The sequence below is a fragment of the Puma concolor genome, unplaced genomic scaffold (assembly GCF_028749965.1).
Source record: "Puma concolor isolate L17-30 unplaced genomic scaffold, mPumCon1.1.hap2 unalloc_scaffold_120, whole genome shotgun sequence".
Taxonomy (NCBI): Eukaryota; Metazoa; Chordata; class Mammalia; order Carnivora; family Felidae; genus Puma; species Puma concolor.
In genome coordinates, this window is record NW_028240148.1 from 39891 (window position 1) to 60432 (window position 20542).

The 20542-nt window shown below is 44.8% G+C and overlaps 1 protein-coding gene across 1 annotated transcript; it reads right to left on the bottom strand.

The window, feature by feature from the left end:
• Positions 1–1728: 1728 nt before the first annotated feature.
• LOC147571697 (uncharacterized) lies at positions 1729–19965 on the bottom strand. Its single transcript, XM_086696140.1, has 5 exons — positions 17833–19965; positions 15072–17268; positions 12500–12571; positions 10352–10423; positions 1729–2983 (listed from the first exon to the last, which is right to left on the bottom strand). Exons 1-5 carry the CDS (start codon positions 19895–19897, stop codon positions 2920–2922), a joined length of 4470 nt encoding a protein of 1489 aa, XP_086552266.1. The 5' UTR covers positions 19898–19965; the 3' UTR covers positions 1729–2919.
• Positions 19966–20542: the final 577 nt, after the last annotated feature.

Here is a 20542-nt window from a genome sequence, read left to right on the forward strand (position 1 = left end):
CAACGGAGGTCAGAGGGAGTTAGCGGTGCGGCTGGGAGCCATGCGTTTTTGTTCCTGCCTTGGAAACTCCCCTATTCTTCCTATTCCAGCCCATTCTTCTACGTTTTTTCAGGCCCATTAACATGTCGGGTTTGTGTAACACTAGTTAATATCCAGTCAGACAATGTTATGAAGAGAAAGAACGTGAGTGTCACATGTCTGGTTAAACACAGTTCCTCAACCTTGAGGCTCTGAATGTCCTTTGGCTTTGAAACAATAACAATGGCATTCATACCTACAAGCTTACTGGTGGGCTCTGTGCAAGTAAGCTCTTCCACGTGTGTGTCTTCCCCTGCCCACTGCTCCCCCCCCCCCACCCCGCGCCCACCCCCGGCTCCCTATTAAGAAAGACTATGAAGAGTTATGCAGCCAAAACAATTTAGTAGTTCGTTATCCTTCCCCCCAACTATCTCAGTGCTCTACCCCCACTGTCCCCCCCTCTTTCCTGGTAGCTCACCCATGGCCTTATACCCATCGGCTCAGTGCTTCCTCTTACCCAGGCAGCCCTCCTGCTGAGATGAATGCCCCGTGTTTATCTGTAGTGAAAGCAAAATACAGGCCACTCCAAATTATCCTATTTCCTCCTGTCTTTAGTGCCGCCTTTTCTTCATGGAGCTATTGTGCCTGAGCCAAGGGGAGAATGAGAACTGACCCGACAGGTTACCTCTGCTGGACCGACAGCAATTGTTTTTCCACAGACTGCGATACGAACGAACGGTGGACATTGCACTAGAGATCATCTCCATTTCCGTTCAATTCCCTCATCTTACAGATAAAAGGTGTGCTGACTCAGTCTATTGGCTTTTGGATATTCGTGGGCTTATCTTTATGGGAGTCAAACATAACAACAGTTATCCTCAAAGACTGTCTCATAATCAAAGTTGAAGAAATACTGTTCTAGGTATTCTTTTGTTTTTTAAAAAACTATCTTATTTGAAGAGGAAAACTCAAGTATTTTTGCAAAAGCTTTCTGTTGCAGAGCAACGGGACAGACTAAAGGTAGCTCACAAAATAAGGGAACATTTCTTACGTGTTATTTTTTTTTTCTCCAAATTCTTCTACAGAGGTCCAGACAGATGGGCTACGTTTCCTTTCTATTAACTGAGGAGACAGAGAAGACTTGAGGACTGAAGCTTGTCACCACTGTCCTGAATGTACTGAAATCCTAACAGCTTTAGCTGAAAAAATGTCCAAAGCAGGCAGTGAAAATAAATTTCAAATAGGACAAACTCCAAACTCTCTACGCTGGAATCCCAAGGCATGGAGGGAAAACTGGCTCGTTGGAGGAAAGCAGTTGAAGAGATAAGTGGAGTGATCTAGACCCTATTCCAGTCTGTTTGAAGTACCTGGGGATAGAATAACCCCTTTCCTTTATTCATCTACATAGGTCCATGAGCCATGAGAACGTGACTCCCCATGGGAAGCTCCTCAATGCAAGACATCTAAGGGCATCACGTAAATCCTTTCTCAGGGGTTGGGCGGGGGGAGGGGCGAAGCCTAAAGAATCTGAAATGGTGAGCCTATGTTTTAATTAAAGTTCTGAGAATAGCCTTGAAGAGGAGTTTCTGGCAGTGAGGACCAGCCCAAGAAGCAAGGGCCCTGGAATCAGGCAGACCTAGGTCTGAATTCTGGCTGTCACTTCCTGGTGAAGGGACTTAAGTAACGAACATCTCCGAGTCCTTTTAGCAGCATTTACCTCATAAGGCAACTTGAGGATTAAAGGAAAGAGCATGTGCAAAGCACCTAGCATAAGGCTGGGCACAGAGTGGGTGCCTAGCAGTGACGATGTGATAGTTGCACCAGGCGGTGAGCAGGAAGCCTGGGGATGCCCATAGGTGGCATGGCCAGGAACTCCAGAAGCATAGGGAAAAGGAGCTCCCTGCTCGAAAGGTCCTATTCCAGTGAGAAGCTGACTCCAAGGGACGACGCCCAAAAGGCCAGTTGTCATTCAGGTCCTACCTAGTGCCAGGGAATGCGGAATTGTATTACTCGCGAAGCTTCTGAAGTGGTTCTGTCACTTATTGACAGTGTGAACCTAGGCAAGTCACCCGATGTCTCTGAGTTTCAAGTTCCTCATCCCCAAAATGAGGATAATACTACCTGTGTCACAAGAGTTGCTGGAAAAACGAAAATGAAGTGCCGTGTGAGGGGCCACGTCCGGAGCACTTCCCACGTGCCAGGCTCTATTCTAAGAGTTTAAGACACATTGTCTTACTTGCAGCACAAGCGAAAGGTCTTAGCATAGTGCCGGAGCGCAGTAAATACCTAATAGAGGTCGGTATTAAAGAAATGATATGGGGCGGAGGAGCAACTACCATGCTTCCCAGAGAAAGAAGATGCCTTGGTATATACGTGGGAAGACTCAGATGCAGCTGGGAGAAGAAAAGTAATAGTTGGGTATGACTATGGCAAAGCTTTTGAACTACCACACACGGAAAATAATAAAAGTTACCCTAAATCACCCCAAAAGGACAGCCCTGAGTTGTTATCTTCATCCTTAACGTTTATGCCTTTCTGAATCTGAGAAGAAGCTGCCAGGATTTCCAGTACATACCAAAAAGCGATGACAATATCCTGAAGTGTGTCAACTTTTGTGGGCACACAGCTGTCTAAAAGGAAGCAGATGCCGGTTGACTGGGGGAGCGTTAGGGCGTGTCTGTGACTGGGGCTCGAGTTTGCCTTCAGAGGGTGGCCACACCTACCTCAATGATATTCTCAACAATAATTCAACAGGGGCAAGGCTTAGATTTTCCTTATTCTCCCTTAGAGCTTATGTTCTTGGCACAATACGGATGCGCCACAGACGAGCCAGCATGTGAATGTGCTCTATCCCGATAAGGTACAGCCTTTCTACATCGTAGAGTCCTTCAGCTTCTAAAATCATGGAGCTCGTACTGTTAGAACCAATGAAGTGAATTTTTTAAAATAAGCCACCAGTCTGGACCTGTGTAGGTGAATGAAGGAGAAGCACTTTAAAGTCAGGAAAAAAAAAAAAAACTATACTTAACATTTAGGATTATCAACCACTGTTGGTTTTCCATAATATATTTCATTCCTGATTTCATCTGAAAGAAACAGGATTATTACTACCATTCAAAAAGTGGTACCTTATTAATAAACTCTTGGCATGGCTTTGAGGTGGATTTCAGATTCAAAATAGACTTTACCACACCGCTAACGTGTTCACTCAGTGTTTATCAATAACTTAAGAGGCTTCATTCAAAAAACTTACTGAGATATAATTACCTGAAACCCAGGGGTGAATCAAGGCCTTGTAGGGTCTGAACCTCATCTACTTTGGGAAATCCTGCCTCATCAAAACATGCAAAATTATGCGTACAGGAATTGCGAGGGTCCCTCCCAAGACTTTGGAAGGGGCCTATGTAAGTGAGGAGACCTGAAGTTTAAGCTCCAGTCAGTTCAAGATAAATCCACCTCAGCTGGGGCCCAAAAGGTTTACAAACTTATTTAATGCTGGAGAAAATACTGTTTCAACTTATAAACACCCCAGTAATAAGTCACATAGGTAATAACGTGACTGAATTCACGGGATGGCATCTCCCCTGCGCACGCTCTCTTTCTCTCAGAATAAATAAATAAACGTTAAAAAGAAAAAAGAAAAGAAAAGTTTGGCCCCAAACAAGGAGCCCAACCTCCAATACACACTTACTGTACTGTGATAATGTTTTGGAAGTTAACTGTGAATTCGTTTTAGTAGTACAGCTCTATTCAAACCACATTGAAAGGGCGGGCCTACACCGGCCGACTCCATCTTGTTCTGTGTCCTTCACCTTGACCACACCTCCTCCCCTTGAGTAACCCCCCCCCAACTGCCTAACAGGACTCTTCCCCAGGACCCTTCCCCAGCCAATCAGCTGAGGCCGCAGCCATTACCTCACCAACTGCCACTAGGCACCAGTAAAACCTTTGTCCTTTTGAAACTGGCTCTCTCTCCCGGGTATCTCACAGCTTCGACAGTGCAGGTAGGGGATTGAGCTCGAGCTAGCTCCAATAAAGGCTCTTTTGCTTTTACACCGGACTCGGCTCCCTGGCGGTATTTGGGGATCACGAATTCTGGGCATAACACACATGGCATGAGTATTAATTTATTCTCAATACCAGCTAGCTCTGGTTCTTTAATTACCTTTCTCTGTCATGTAAGATTGATGAGGGAGCATGGGGCAAGTTGAGGGCAAAATACAAATTAGCACATGCCCCCGCCCCAGGTGGGATATGTGTCATTCTGGCTGCTGGAGGACAAAGGAAAGGAAAGAAAACAAATGGTTAACTGATAGAGATCTCAGTCGGGCAAGACAGGGGTTTCCATCAGTTTACAAATATCTTAGTAAATTACAAGAAAAAGGCCATCTTTTTCTCCTTTTTCCAGTATGAAAGATTCTTGGGGACAGTCCCTGTATATTCTTTGTACCCCCGGTACTTAGTACATTGTCGACATAGAGTGCGCGTGGCACGGATTGTTTTTCAATGAATTCATTCATTGTTATCAACGGATTCCACCCTATTTTGTCCTGTATTGCCTACATAACTATGAAATTCAGATTCTTAGAAGAGACTCTTGGTGTTATAAGATGCTTAGTAGAGGTGGTGACTTTTAAGACATTATATTGACACCACTAAAACCTCTTGGTGGAGAAACTCAATGAGCCCGTTCTCTGGCATGCTGGCAAAACAAAAAACTGACCCTCAGTATTCTTTCCCCAAGTTAGGCATCAGCAAATTAATGAGAGAGGAGGCCCCTGCTCTTGGGCACCCGCAGGAACTTACTCCAGCTCCAGACACACCGTAAACACTTTCATCTAACGGAAGATAAGCTGTGAAATCGGATTTCTGAACCACAAGACAGTGAGCCAGTCTTTTCCAGCGTCTGCTTTAGTGGAGGGTCTTCAACCTTGAGTCTCAACATCCCCCTCAGGCCACTGAACATGCCCAGTATGATTTGCTTTTTGACAGAGAAATCACAGAATGTCCCTGCTGAAAGGGAGTCACACACTTCTTAATTGAAGAGTGGTCAGGAAAGAAAGCACATGGAGAGCAGTGCCCTGTGGCAGGTGTTCAGGAGTTCTTGCTGCTTTCCTGATGGCTGAGGAAGCACCCACACCTTTTGCTGCCTGGAGAACTCTGTGCTAAACTTAGTTCTTCGCAGTTCTCTTTTGCACAGGAAACTTGCACGTGAGCCAGAATCAAAGTTAAATTCAGAAGTGGATTTCAAGGACCACGCACACCTTGGGGAAGCATCACTGTCACGAATTCCCATGATAATACTGACTTGGGTGTTACTTGCTTGGGGCCTTCACTGCCCACACAAAGCTGGGTACGAGGGAGGGCAGAGAGTGCCATTTAGGAGTTAAGACAAGTCTCTTGGCCTCTTTGTACCTTAGTTTCCTCATTTGAAAAAAAAAATGGATTTTAAGACCTACTTTCCAGAATTCATACTGGGTTTATTAACACACACCTAACCAATCACTGTATGATATTTTTACATGTAGTTTTTTTTTTTTTTTTTTACATGTATTCATTTTCTATTTCACTTACAGCTTGTGTAAAAACTGCATTCCATGCCAGGCCTGAAATGTTCCAAAGCTCAGTTTGATGAGTAAATTGTAACGAAGATTTCTACACACACCAAAAAAAAAAACAAAAAAACAAAAAAACAACAACAACAACAAAAAAACAAGACACAAATGAAGAAGAAAAACAAGATATTTTCAGAATATTTATCCTTTGGCAGTGATTCTAATTTATAGATAACGAAACATAACCACAATACTCTCTCCATACACTAAAGAAATCTCACTATGAAAGATGCTTGCCTTTTTAAAAAAATATTTGCATGAAAGATTTATACTTTCATGTTTATACATGTGGTGCATTAGATACAAATCAGTAAATGCTCAATAAATACTTGTGTTAAGTAAGTATTTTTTTCTAGAGAAGTAAGTTTATTTCTCTAGAAAAATGTTTCATAACTTTAGCACTGTTGAGATTTATGGTTGGATAATCTTTGTTATGGGGGGGGGGGGTGCTGCCCTGTGAACTGTAGGGTGTGACAGCAGCCCTGGCCTCCACCCACTAGATGCCAGCAGCACATCTACAGTCTGACAATCACAAATGTCTCTAGACACTACTAAGTGTCACCTGGATGCAAAAGCACCCTGGCAGAGAACTGCTGCTCTAGAACGATTCACTCTGATCTCTATAATAACTCTCACACCAAACTTTGCCACAGACAAAAAAGATTTGCTACATAATTTTAGTAGCTTTCGACTAATAAAGTTTCATTCATTCAAAGTGAATAACAAAGAGGTTTACAATTAAGTTTAATAAAAATTCCAAATATAATGAAATTATATTTGTAACTTACATAAACTGCAAAAAAGGTAGGGATTCAAATGCACGTCTTTCAATATATTGTATTTTATTGCAGGATAAATCTCTAGGAAAAGGAAAAGGAAAATATTGCCTCAATTAGCTATAAGATATCTAATTAGTAGGATGATAGTATTGAATAAGTAGCTTTTGGCTAAACTCTGAGTATTAGGAATTGTTATTTGAACCTTCCAGAGCCCCTAACCCTGCCCTCACCTTTCTTAAGAGTCTCACCTTTGTGATCTTCATACATAAAACATACAACTATAGATCTTGATAGATCTTGGAAGTAATCTTTCCTGAGAGCAGAAGAATTGATTAAATGACTTTCTGTGGCCTCATCAATTTCTAAATTATGAGCTCAAAGTTGTGATCTCCACATATAATTTCTAATATTAAAAGGGATATTCTCACATTAGCACACCTTCCTGGTTTAGTTGTATTTCTCGACACCAAGTCAATACCAGAAGAGATAAAAGATACCTTTTCATTTAACTTGAAAAGAAGTTACTCCTCTAATCAATACCTAACTTTGAACGAACTCAGAATTATATTATCATATTAATAGAAATTTATTTTTGGTTGTACATTGCCTAAACGCTCTATGAATTTATCAACTGCTTCAGTTGCAAGTGGGGCCAACAAAAAAACAACATGGTACTGGATTTTTATTTGGAAACACCCATTCTTGATTATAGTTGACCCTCTTATTTCCATTGATTTCAGCCGAGTCCCTCACTTTCCACCTACATGGGTACCACCATCTTCTGGCTGGCATTGTCATCTCTGGTCTCTCCCATTCTAATCTATACTGCACACAGTCACCAGATTAATTCTCCAGGAGTGGTTCTCAAATATCAGAGTCACTTGGGAACTTACTCAAGATGCAAATTCTCAGCTCTACTCCGGACTGAGTGAATCAGGAACTGTGGAGGTGGAACCTGTGTTCTGACAAGGCCTCCAAGTGACCCTGGTGCAGTCTAAAGTTTGTCCTAGAGCACTGCTGTGATAACACGGTAGCTTGGCATATTATCCAAGGCCTTCAAAATCCTAAATCTGGCTCTAGTTTCCTACTCTACAGATACCAAAGAAATTTCTCCTGCATTTTGCCTTTCACTCACTCTATTTTGCAAGCATATTCTTCCCAAGATGTCTATCCGATGACACGTCATAGCCATTCAAGGTTCTGTTCAAACAGCATTTCTCTAGTAACTTCCCTGATCCAACTTGAAGTCTTCCCCCCTCTTCTATGTTCCAAAAACAACTTATACTTCTCATTGCCCAAATCCATTTCTTCCCCTCCCCCTCTCCTCCTCCTCCTTCTTCTCCTTCTTTGAATTTTTTAAAGTAGACTCCACGCCCAACCTGGGGCTTGAACTCACGACCCTGAGATCAAGAGTCGCATGCTCTACTGACTCAGCCGGTCAGGTGCCCCAATTTCTTCTTAATATAGTTATTCTGGCATTCCATTTCCTCTGGGCATAAACTCCATGAAAGTATGGACTAGTCTTGCTCATCTGCGTTGTCTACTGTGTTTAAAACTGATGCATGGACAAAGAACAAACTCAAATATTTATAAAATAAATTAACAGCTGGGTAGTGAGTAGAAGGAGCAAAATGACTGAAAAGAAATGTGGTTTTATGACTTTGTGGCTCCCGCTTCTGCACTCTGTCAGTGCTTCATCATCCATTTAGTGCTTATGCGTTATGGTTTAAGCTTCTGTTTATTTTCCCTGTGAAATCATGAGTTCCTACAAGGGTGGGAAGCCTGTCTTAACCATCTGCGTGCCTATGGTACTGGGCATAGGGCCTGTCACATTCTTTTTTAGGTTTTGATTCACATTTTTTTTTGAATGAATGAATGAGAACACTTCACCTAACATGAAATAATTGGCTTACAAAGTACCTCATAGTAGAAATAATGAAAGGCCCAATCCATTGCGCAGTTTGTCTCTTTTGTTTTTCTCCAAACTGTGTTTGTAACGTTTGGAGCCCAGATGGCAGAGGTAGCCAAGAAGACCAATACAAAGTGGTTGTCCCCTAAGACTTGGAAGGTTTGATAATTTGAAGGACTATTTTTAGTGTCATATGAGATTCCTTTTACTCACTACCCTTAAGCCTTCTACATTTGCAAGAAGAATCTATTTTCTAAAGCACATCATTAATAAGGATTAATGAGGGGCGCCTGGATGGCTTAGTCGATTGAGCATCTGACTTCGTTCGGTTCAGGTCATGATCTCACTGTTCATGAATTCGAGCCCCGCATCGGGTTCTGGGCCAACAGCTCAGAGACTGAAGCCCGCTTCGGATTCTGTGTCTCCCTCTCTCTCTGAGCCTACCCTGCTCATACTCTGTCTCTCTCATACTCTGTCTCTCTCTCTCTCTCTCTCTCTCAAAAATAAATAAACATTAAAAAATTTTTAAAAAAAGGATTAATGAAATACACAGCTTTGGATGGCATGGGCAAAGAATAAACACTGAACCTCCATAGCAAAGAACATTAGTATCTCTGTATGTCTAATGTACAGAGATATATGCAAACATTTCTTCCTTGACAATGAGGCTGGAGAGATGTTTATTCTGTAATTAGCAAAGTTAGAGGCATTTCTGATGTTTGTTTAGTGTAAACATTTCTAACTATACCACTTAACCATCATTATATTTTTAAAGATTTCATTTTTTTTAAGTAATCTCTATACCTAACATGGGGCTCTAACCTACAACCTCGAGATCAAGATTTGCAGACTCTAATGACTGAGACAGCCACGTGCCCTTTAGCCATCTTTTTTTTAATGTTTATTTATTTTTGAGAGAGACAGAGACAGAGCATGAGTGGGGGAGGGGCAGAGAGAGAGGGAGACAGAATCTGAAACAGGCTCCGGGCTCTGAGCTGTCAGCACAGAGCCCGACACGGGGCTCGAACCCACAAACTGTGAGATCACGACCTGAGTCAAAGTCAGACACCCAACCAACTGAGCCACCCAGGAGCCCCAACCCCTTAACCATCATTTTAAACATCTATTTTTATGGTGGCATAAGCATTTCCACACCGATCACAGGAATCTGCTCCTGAAGCCAAGAGCACACTGTATGTTAGCTAACTTAACAATAAATTACATAAAAAATAATAATAAAAAAATAAACTAATAAAATTTCCCACACTGAAATCCCTAATCTGTTCTCTTGATAATTTAATATGTACTTGGTAATACTGCTTACATAATTCACCTGCTTAAATATTTCATATTTAAATATTTCATTTAGATTAAATTATTTAAAAATTCTGGGTTAATGGCATTCAAATTAATGTAAGTGTTCTATATTTTCTTGTCTTGTAGGTGACAATTTGAGGTTAACTTCAATTCCTCTCATTTTACTAAGCCAACTTTTTCAAACCTTTTCTGTAAAGGCCACACAGTAAATATTTTAGGCTTTGCAGGCCATATACGGTCTCTGTCACATATTCTCTGTTTCTCTCTCTTCTTTTCTCTTTTACAGCCCTTTAAGAACATGAAAATCATTCTGAACTCATAGGTTGTATCAAGACAGACCATACACAGGATTTGATCCATGGGCCATAAATAATAAATATAAATAAAGGCAGATGGTATATGAACACTTACATAACAAGGTTCATATGGGTGTCCATAATTGCTCAGACCTCATTACCCCTTTTCCTCTACAACTGAAGGGCTTTTTCCTAGATCTTGTCTATAAAATTAAAAAGTTGAAAACGCATAGGAGGTATTTAATGCTAGAGATGGGCTGGGTCCCCACAGACTTACAGAGTTATACAATTTAATAGAGAGAGTTACAGAATTCTACTGTTAGAAGAAATTGTTGCAATTATCTAATTTGAACCCTGTATTTTTTAATAAATAATATAACTAAAAACTCATAATAAATGATGAACTGATTAACTTACAAATACTGGAGGGATAGCAGGCCTTCAAATGTGTCTTTACGTAATTCGGTCAGATAATTTTCACTGAGAATTCTGCAAAATGAAAAGGTCATTTCTGGGTCAAAATGCAAAATAACTACAACTATTTGCTACACAGGACCGCTAGATGTGAGAGAAACCTGGGTAATGGTGCCACCAAATACACTAATTCTTATTTAATGTAGGGATGGCGACCTCTGCTGTTTGATTCAAATATTTTCTTCTCACATACTCCTTTGTCTCTCTCTCTCTCTCTCTCTCTCTCTCTCTCTCTCTCACACACACACACACACACACACACACACACACACCCCTATCCACTCTTCACACCAAAATGTACATTTAATGCCTACTCTCTGGATCACAAAATCTCTGTTAGAATCCAGCCCTGAGTGGCAAAAACATGGACAGAACTGCCACTTCCTCCTCTCTTTTCCCAAATTTTATTGTGGAAGCCCTATTTATAACCATATCAGTGCTACGAGTAAAGCCATCTAATTTTTTTCCCCAACCAAAAAGTATCTGTGAGAACTAAAAATGTGCATAAAATGCACATAACATAAATGCTCAGTTTAATATGTATAGAGTAAATACCCGTGTAACGCTATTTGTTCTTTCTACTGTTGGTGGATACTAGATTTTTCTAATTTTTAGTTATTATAAACAGTGCTGCTTTGAACATTTTTCTGTTTATATCCTAGTACACATTTGCCTAAGTTTCTCCAGGATTTAACAGGGGTACAAAATTGCCTTCCTAAGAGGTTGTGCTATTTCAAGCTGGCAGATTGAAACATGCCAGGTCTCTACCAAACTCCAAACTCCACCAAAGTCCCTAAGAATGATTAGAAAAGATACAATTAGAAAATCCACAACCTTAGCTCAAAGCCAAGGGAGTAGCTCTACAAACACTCCCCACCAGAAATGCCTTGGAGCCACCTACAGGGTGATTAGCTGGGATACTGCAGTAGGACCAAGGACAGCACATCAACCCCACATCCTTCCTCCTGGGATCTGGCAGCAAAGGGTGTTTTCTTCCAGGCAGGAGCCATTGGTGTTAGAAGGGGGCAGGGTCCCAGAACCCTGGAGGAAGGGTCTACACTCTGACTAGCCATTAGAAGTCACCTCCCACCTCTTCTTTAACTCTCAGGGGGACCTGTCACCAATAACAAGCCCCGTGGTTCATTTCACCTCTTCCTTAGGACCAGAAAACAGAAGCAAGTCAAATCTCAACTACAAAGATAAATTGCACTCAGGAATGACCATGTGGAGTGAGAAAGCCAATTCCATTCAGGACAGAAAATAAAAAACAAATATAACAGCTTATAGTCAATGACACAGTTAACAGAGAAAACACAAAAGGATTTGAGAATACCAACATTAATGGGGCACCTGCGTGGCTCAGTCGGTTAAGCATCCGAGTTCGGCTCAGGTTGCAGTCCATGGGTTCAAGCCCTGCACTGGGCTCTGTGCTGAAGCTCAGAGCCTGGAGCCTGCTTCAGATTCTGTATCTCCCTCTCTCTCTGCCCCTCCCCAACTTGCACTCTGTCTCTCACTCTCTCTCTCTCTCTCTCAAAAATAAACACTATAAAAAATTTAGAATAGCATCATTAATATATCCTCAGATAGAGGTAAACAGTACATCTAATAAAAAGAACCAACTCAAGATTATATGAATGAAAAGTATTATCATTAGTAAAAAACTCAGTCTATGAGCAGCAGAAATGGTCGTTGAATAAATTAGAAAACTTGAGGGGCGCCTGGGTGGCTCAGTCGGTTAAGCGGCCGACTTCAGCTCAGGTCATGATCTCGCGGTCCGTGAGTTCGAGCCCTGCGTCGGGCTCTGTGCCGACAGCTCAGAGCCTGGAGCCTGTTTCAGATTCTGTGTCTCCCTCTCTCTGACCCTCCCCCGTTCATGCTCTGTCTCTCTCTGTTTCAAAAATAAATAAACGTTAAAAAAAAATTAACACAGAATTGCAATCGGTAGAGGTTGAGTTGGGATATGGAAGGGGAAACACCTTTCCTCAGAGCTACTGACTTCAAAGTTCTGGACCAAGAAGGACCTTAGAATGCAGTTAGTTTTTTTTTTTGTTTTTTTTTTTTTGTATTCATATTTGGAGAGAATATACTCACAGTTTCTCAGCCCAACGGTATCCCTTCCATACATTTTTATCAATGTAAGAAATAGAGTTTCCTTGGAAATTTCTGTGAAGAAACAAACACAGTTCAGATCCTTGAATAGGTAGGAAGGGAATGAACGGAATAAATAAGAGAATCACTGGCAACCCTGTGGGGAATATTCCAATGCAGTAAATGCCAACTTTCTACTTTCCGCAGCTATCAGCATCCCAGGTGGTGCAATTAATAAAGAGCTAGCGTGGGGCCACTGGCACAAACAAGGCAGCTCCTTAGAACCTGAACGTCCTATTTGTTCCATTCCTTGGGTAGATAACGCCTGTTCATTACTCTGGAGGTAAGTATTTTTTTCCCCCAAATCACTTATGTGTCTAAAATGGTTCCTTCCACAAATCAATGAGAAAATAATAATTCAACGAAAAAAATGGTAAAAAATTTACCATTATCAGCAAACAAATGTAAAGAAGCCCTCTACTGAAACCTCTCTAGGTGTTAGAAGGATAAGGGAAGTTAGAAATTAGAATAACTAACACGGAAAGATTTCTTAGACATATTGCATAGGGAAAAGCAACAAATCACTGGGCAAGGAATTAAAAAGTATCCCCTCATTAGGAAATTAGGAAAAAATGCAAAGGAAAGAGATGGGAAGGAAGGACACACACCAAAAAGGTGACAGGAGTTATCTTATGAGTGGTAGGGAGGGTGGGGTGGGATTTTCACGTTTTATCCTCTATACCTGTGACATTAAAAACAAAAAAAAGTATCCATGATAACTCATGTATCCATGAATTACACATGTTTAAAAGAAGCTATTAAATGCCTGAGGTTCAGTTTCAACCGCTAACCCTGCGTATGACTTTGAACCTTTACCTGTAGTTTTGTCCTCTTCCCTCAACAACAGCTTACCTGGTCAGTTTATATACACATTTTTTTCAGGGGAGTCAGGAATAAATTCAAAACAGATACCCATCTGCCCCTGTGCCTGGTGGACATTTCCAGTCAACCTGAAGCCTTCTGGTTGCTCCTATGTTCCCTGGTAAAAGATGCCTCAACTTCCATCATTCTCCTTTTCTGGGACAGAAGTTTCAGAGTAATATCTGAGTTTTCTCTTTCCCGTGCACACCCCACCCGCGACTGTCATCAGTTAGTCTATCTTGTCACTTCCTCCTTTGCAGTGCTCTCAAGGCTTTTCTTTCTACTCTTTTCAGCAACTCTGATTCGGCCCCTTGTTACTTTACCCCTAGGTTTTGTTAGAACATTCTATCTGGTCTCGCTGGATCAAGCTCTCCTCTCCAGATCGCCCTATATGGGGAACTGAAAATAATCCTCGTTTCAATGGTCTGTATCTCATGCTTGAAAACTTTCAATGGCCCTCTGTAACTCAGAATGTAACGTTCAAACCTCTCTAGCTGATAGTCAAGGTTTCTCGTAATTGGATCTTTAACTGCTTAACCTAATTCTTTTTTTTTTTTTTAATGTTTGTTTATTTTTGAGACAGACAGAGACAGAGCATGAATGGGGGAGGGGCAGAGAGAGAGGGAGACACAGAATCGGAAGCAGGCTCCAGGCTCTGAGCCGTCAGCCCAGAGCCTGACGTGGGGCTCGAACTCACGAACTGTGAGATCGTGACCTGGGCTGAAGTCGGACGCTCAACCGACTGAGCCACCCAGGCGCCCCTAACCTAATTCTTAATTCCTGATCATTCCTGCAGCCATGCCTTTGCCTAGACTTATACCCATTTTTTTCTCTATTTAACACATCAGAGCCACTCTTTAAGTCTCAGCTAAAGTGTTAGCTTATCCATGCAGCTCTCCCTGACCTCCATACTCCACTGAGTACAGAGTCTGCTGAATTCCAACACCCATGGTACCTCTTTTAGTACTTAATTACATGCCACCTCCCTTTTTATGACCATTTCCTTTCTTCCCACCTGTCATTTCATGTTCTGAAGACGATTTCATCCTAGTGTGGCGCCCATCGTACTTACTCTTGGGTTGGGCCCAAACCGAGTACTGTATGTGGAAGGCCGGGGGTCAAAGATGAGGTCTGGGGAATCAAAATAATAACAGCTAACACTCATATTTTGCCAGGCACTGATCCAAGTGCTTCATATGTATTACCTCATCTAGATCTCACAATAATCCCATGAGATGGTAGCTATCATAATTTCCATTTCACAGAAAAGGAAACTGAGTCACAAAGCTAATAGATGACAGACCTCGGCCCAAACGCAGGCAATCTAGTTCCAGAATCTCTACTCTTCACTACTCTGTTGTATCCTATTATAGAGGATGGAGCAAAAATGGGAGAGTAGAGGTTAAGGAATGAAATAATGGGGCTAAAAATTGGATAAGGAAAAAGAATAAGGACAATTACAAGTAAAAGATTGGAGAAGGGCGAACAGTAGTAAAAAGGAAAATGAAGATAAGGGATAGTTGACAAAGAAAAGGTAAAAACAGAAAGTCAGTCAACGTGGTTGGGGAGATGAGGAAGGCCCAGGACGACATTGAGGAAGAGACGGCCATGTCAAGCAGGAGGCAGAGAACGAACAAGTAAAGGCGATTCTTACAAGATGGTGAAGGTGCCGTTGTAGGTGTCGGGCTCCGGCTCGGGCACTCTGCGGAGCCTCTGCTGTAGGCTGAGACCAACACACGACAGTGTCTCATCTTTGCAGGTACAGCGCTCACATATTTTGAGGTCTGTGGTGGCATTCTGTTCTGGTTGCCAAGTTAAAGTTGTGTATGCCTTTTCTGAGGTATAGTTTACAAAATGCACCACAGAATGTTGAGTTGTTGGAGGAAAACCTGTCTCAAATGACTCTGGTTGCTGACTTACAGGAATTTCTAGGTCCATAGGTGGAACCGTGACTTCAGTCAGGTTTCGATGTTGACTCTGAACCTGTTCTGGATGTGCAAGTGTCACCTCAAGGTCCTTTGGGGGAGGAGCTGTAGTCTTCTTCAGGGTTGTCAAATGTTCAGCCTCTGTAATAGGTTCTGGAGTTATAGTAAGCTCCACATGACGAAATGGGATGATGGGTGATGCTGGATGCTGACCTTGATCCTTACTTGGAGTTGGAACTGTCACTTCCTGCTCGAATGGATATTGAACTACAACCTCCTTAGGTGGCTCTGGAGGCTGAGTTGGGGTGTCTCGCATGGTTGGAGAAGGTTCAGTCTCCACACTGGATCCTGCAGTTACAGTAAGTTCCAGGTCCATAGGTGGAACTGTGACTTCAGTCAGGTTTGGATGCTGACTCTGAACCTGCTCTGGATGTGCTAGTGTCACCTCACGGTCCTTTGGAGGAGGAGCTGTAGTCTCCTTCATGGGTGTAGAATGTTCAGCCTCTGTAGTAGGTTCTGGAGTTATGGTAAGCCCCAAGTCCACATGATGAGCTGTGACACTGGGCAATGTTGGTTGCTGACCTTGATCCTTACTTGGAGTAGGAACTGTCACTTCCTGTTGGGATGGATACGGAACAACCTCCTTAGGTGGCTCTGGAGGCTGGGTTGGGGTCTCTTGCATGGTTAGAGAAGGTTCAGTCTCCGTAGTGGATTCTGGAGTTATGGGAAGCCCTGGGTCCAAAGGTTTAACTGTGACTTTAGTTAAGGTTGGATGCTGAATGTGCTCTGAATGTGGAAATGTCACCTCAAGGTCCTCTGGAGGAGCGGTAGTCTGCTGCAGGGCTGAGGGATGTTTAACATCCGTAGTGGGTTCTGTAGTTACGGTAAGCACCAAGTCCAAAGGCTGAACTGTTACATTCGGCAACCACAGACGCTGAGCTTGATCCTGATCTGGTGTTGGAACTGCTGCCTCTTGATATACTGGAGGTTGAGCTACAAGTTCCTTAGGCGGCTCTGGAGGCTGGTCTGGGGTCTGTTGAGTTTTGGCCTTATTCAAGGTTGAAGGCTGAACCTGAACCTGCTCTAGATGTGCAAATGTTACCTCAAGGTCCTTTGGAGGAGCTGTAGTTTTCTTCAGGGCTGTAGAAGCTTTAACCTCCATAGTGGGTTCTGGAGTTATGGTAAGCTCTAGGTCCAAAGGCTGAACTGTTACATTAGGTGACAATGGATGACGAGATCGATCCAGACCTGGAGTTGGAACTGTCACCTCCCGAAACAGTGGAGGCTGAACTACAACCTTCTTAGGTGGCCCTGAAGGGTGACCTGGGATCTCTTGCGTGGTTGAAGTTTCAACCTCTGTAGTGGGTTCTGGAGTTATGGTCAGTTCCGGGTCTAAAGGCTGAACTCTGGCTTCAGTCAAATTTGGATGCTGAGCCTGGACCTGCTCTGGATGTGGAGGTGTCACCGCAGTGTCCTCTGGAGGAGCTATAGTCTGCTGCATGATTGTAGAATGCTCAGCCTCCACAGTAGGTTCTGGAGTTGCAGTAAGCTCCAGGTCAGCAGGCTGAATAGTAACATTGGGCAAGTTTGGATGCTGAGCTTGCTCTTGTCCTAGAGGTGGAACTGTCACCTCATTACGGACTGGAGGTTGTGCTACAACCTCCTCGGGTGGCTCTGGAGGCTGAACGGGGGCCTCCTGCTGGGCTGGAGGAGTTTCTGCCTCCTTAGAGGGCTCCGGAGGTTGAGTTGGAGACTGCTGAAGAATTGGAGATGGTTCTACCTTCTCAGGGGCCTCTGAAGGCTGAGCTTGTACCTCCTGTTGTGTTAGAGAAGGTTCTATCTCCTTAAGTGGCTCGAGAGGTAGAGATAGGGTTTCCTGCTGGACTGGAGATGGTTCCACCTTCTCAGGAGGCTCTGAAGGCTGAGGTGGGGCCTCCTGCTGTGTGGAAGGTTCTACCTCCTTAGGGGGCTCAGAGGATACAACTGGGGCTTCCTGCTGAGTTGGAAAAGATTCTGCCTCATTACCGGGCTCTGAAGGCTGAACTGGGGCCTCCTGAGGTGTGGGAGAAGGTTCCACCTCCTTAGGGGGCTCAGGGGATATAGCTGGGGACTCCTGGAGGACTGGAAACTGAGCTGGGGCCACCTGCTGGGTTGGAGACTCTGCCTCATTAGGGGGCTCTGAAGGCTGAGCTGGGGCCTCCTGCAGTGTGGGAGAAGGTTCTACCTCCTTAGGGGGCTCAGGAGATACAGCTGGGGCCTGCTGGGGGACAGGAGACTGAACCAGGGCCTCCTGCGGGGTTGGAGAAGATTCTGCCTCATTAGGGGGCTCTGAAGGCTGAGCTGGGACTTCCTGCTGAACTGGAGATGGTTCTACCTTCTCAGGAGGCTCTGAAAGCTGAGCTGGGGCCTCCTGTGGTGTGGGAGAAGGTTCTACCTCCTTAGGGGGCTCAGGAGATACAGCTGGGGCCAGCTGGGGGACTACAGACTGAGCTGGGGCCTCCTGTTGGCCTGAAGCAGGTTCCACAGCCTTACGGGGGTCTGGAGTCTGAGCTAGGACCTCTTGTTGGCCTGGAGAAGACTCATCTTCAGGGGACTCTGGAGACTGGGAAAGACGCTTGGACTGAGCTGGAGAAAATTCAACTTGCTCAGGGGGAATAGGAGATTGAGCAGGGACATCCTGCTGCACTGGAAGATGTTCAACCTCCTTAGTTGCCTGGGGACTTATGAAAATCCTCAGATCCACAGGTTTAACTGTGATATTAGGCAACACTGGATGCTGAGCTTCACCTGGACCTGGAGGTGAGAATGTCACCTCATGCTGTACTGGAGACTGAGCTACAACATCTGTAGAGGACCCTGGAGGCTGAGCTGGATGCTCATACTGAACTGGAAAAGACTCGACCCCCTCATTGGGCTTTGGTTGCTGAGCTGGGACCTCTTGCTGGATTGGAGAAGGTTCTCTACTTGCAACAGGCACTTGAGGCAGAGCTGAGCTCTCCTGCTGGCTTGGAGAAAGTTCAATTTCCTCAGGAAAATCTTCGGGTGGAGTTGGGACTTCGTGCTGGACTGGAGAAGATACAACATTTTCAGGGGGCGCTGGATGCTGATGTGGGACCTCCTGCTGGGTTGGAGAAGGTTCAACTTCGCCAGGATATTCTGGATACTGAACTGGGGTCTCCTGCTGTGTTGGAAGTTTCTCCTGTGTGGTAGATTCTGGAGATTGCGTTGGAGTCTCCTGTTGAACTGGCAAAGATTCAACCTCAGGGGACTGTGGAGGCAGAGTTGGGGCTTCATGCTGGGTTTCAAAAGGTTCCACATTAAGAGGCACTGAGGGCTGAGCTCTAGTCTCGTGCTGAACTGCAGAAGGTCCCACCTCTGTAGTGGGTTCTGCAGTCATGGTAAGCTGCACATCTGGAGGTTTCAAACTGACATTGGGCAGGTTTAAATGTTGATCACGGTAGTGACCTGGAGGTGAAACTGTCATCTTATGATGCCATAGAGGTTGAGCTGGGTGCTCCTGCTGGGTTGGAGAAGGTTCCACCTCCCTGGAAGGCAGCTCTGGAGGCTGAGCTGGTTGCTCTTGCAGGGTTGCAGAAGATTCTATCTCCTCTGGAGACTGAGCTGGAGTCTCCTGCTGGGTTGAAGATTCTGCCTCATTAAGGAGCTCTGCAAGCTGAGCTGAGACCTCCTCCTGGGTTGGAGAAAGTTCAGCTTCTCCAAAAGGGTCTGGAAGCTGAGCTGGGGGTTCCTGTTTGCTTAGAGAAGGCTTAGCTTCCTCACGAGGCACTGAAGGCTGAGCTGGGGTCTCCTGCTGCCTTAGAGAAGGATCAATCACCCCAGGAGGCTCGGAATGCTGACCTGGGGTCTCCCGCTCACTTGAAGGCTCAACCTCCTCTGGAGGCTTACCCGAGGTCTCTTGCTGGGTTAGAGAAAGTTCTGCTTCCTCAGTATGTTCAAGAGGCTGAGGTGGGGCCTCTTGCTGGGCTATAGAAGGTGCAACACCTTTCTCAGGCCCTGGAGTTGTGGTAAGTTCCACATCTAAAGGCTTACCTGTAACCCTGGGAAACATTAAATAATCCCAACCTGGCATTGGAACCACCTCTGGGAGCCTTTGATGCTGGGTTAGCTGGTCATTCAGATCCTCATCTGGCCCTGGGGGTAGTTCTCCAACGGAATCCGTGTCCAGGAATGGAACCAAAGTCTCCGTCAACTCCTTAGGCGGGGCCAACATCTGGGCTGGAGCAGAGGACCCCAGGTAATTAAAGCCCCCCAGCCCAGCTGGGGGTGTAAGCGCCTGGGGCGATTCGGGTGGGGGATCAGAGGAGCGCGACGACCAGGGCTCAGCCGCCTCCAGGGGGTCGGAGGTCAGCTGGGCAGGGTCCAGGGCCCACTCTGGAGGCTGAGCTGCCTGGACCAGCAGCCACAACGGTTGCCACATAAGGACAAGCAGTGGGGCCAACAGGCGCAGCCGGGACATGACTTGCGGAGGCTCCGGGGCGCAGCGACCCAGGCGAGTGGGGTACTGGCGCTGGGAACTGAGCGGGAGCCAAACCATTATGGCAGCCCCGTGATGCGCGCGTGCACTGTTAGCAAGTGCGCGCCCCTCCCCCGCCTAAGCCCCACCCTTTATTTATTGACGTCTTTATTGAGGCCACCTTTATTAGCCCCTGGAGATGGGCTCTGCACCACCAGAGCGGGCCCTATTCCCAGAATCACTTGGGGCCCAGGCCTCCCTCCACCCTGCAAAGGCCACCACTCCCCCAGTCCCTTTGGAGGAATGGGGCGCCCAGGTGGCTCAGTTGGTTGAGCGGCTGACTTTGGCTCAGGTCATGGTCTCACCATTCATGGCTTCGGCCCCGCATTGGGCTCTGTGCTGACAGCTCAGAGCCTGGAGCCTGCTTCAGATCCTATGTCTCCCTCTCTGCCCCTCCCCTGCTTGTACTCTCTCTCTCTTGTTCTCTCTTCAAAATAAACATTAAAAAATATGTTTTTTGAGGAATAAATGCTTATTGTTGTTTTTTTTTTTTTTTAATTTTTTTTTCAACGTTTATTTATTTTTGGGACAGAGAGAGACAGAGCATGAACGGGGGAGGAGCAGAGAGAGAAGGAGACACAGAATCGGAAACAGGCTCCAGGCTCTGAGCCATCAGCCCAGAGTCTGATGCGGGGCTCGAACTCACGGACCGCGAGATCGTGACCT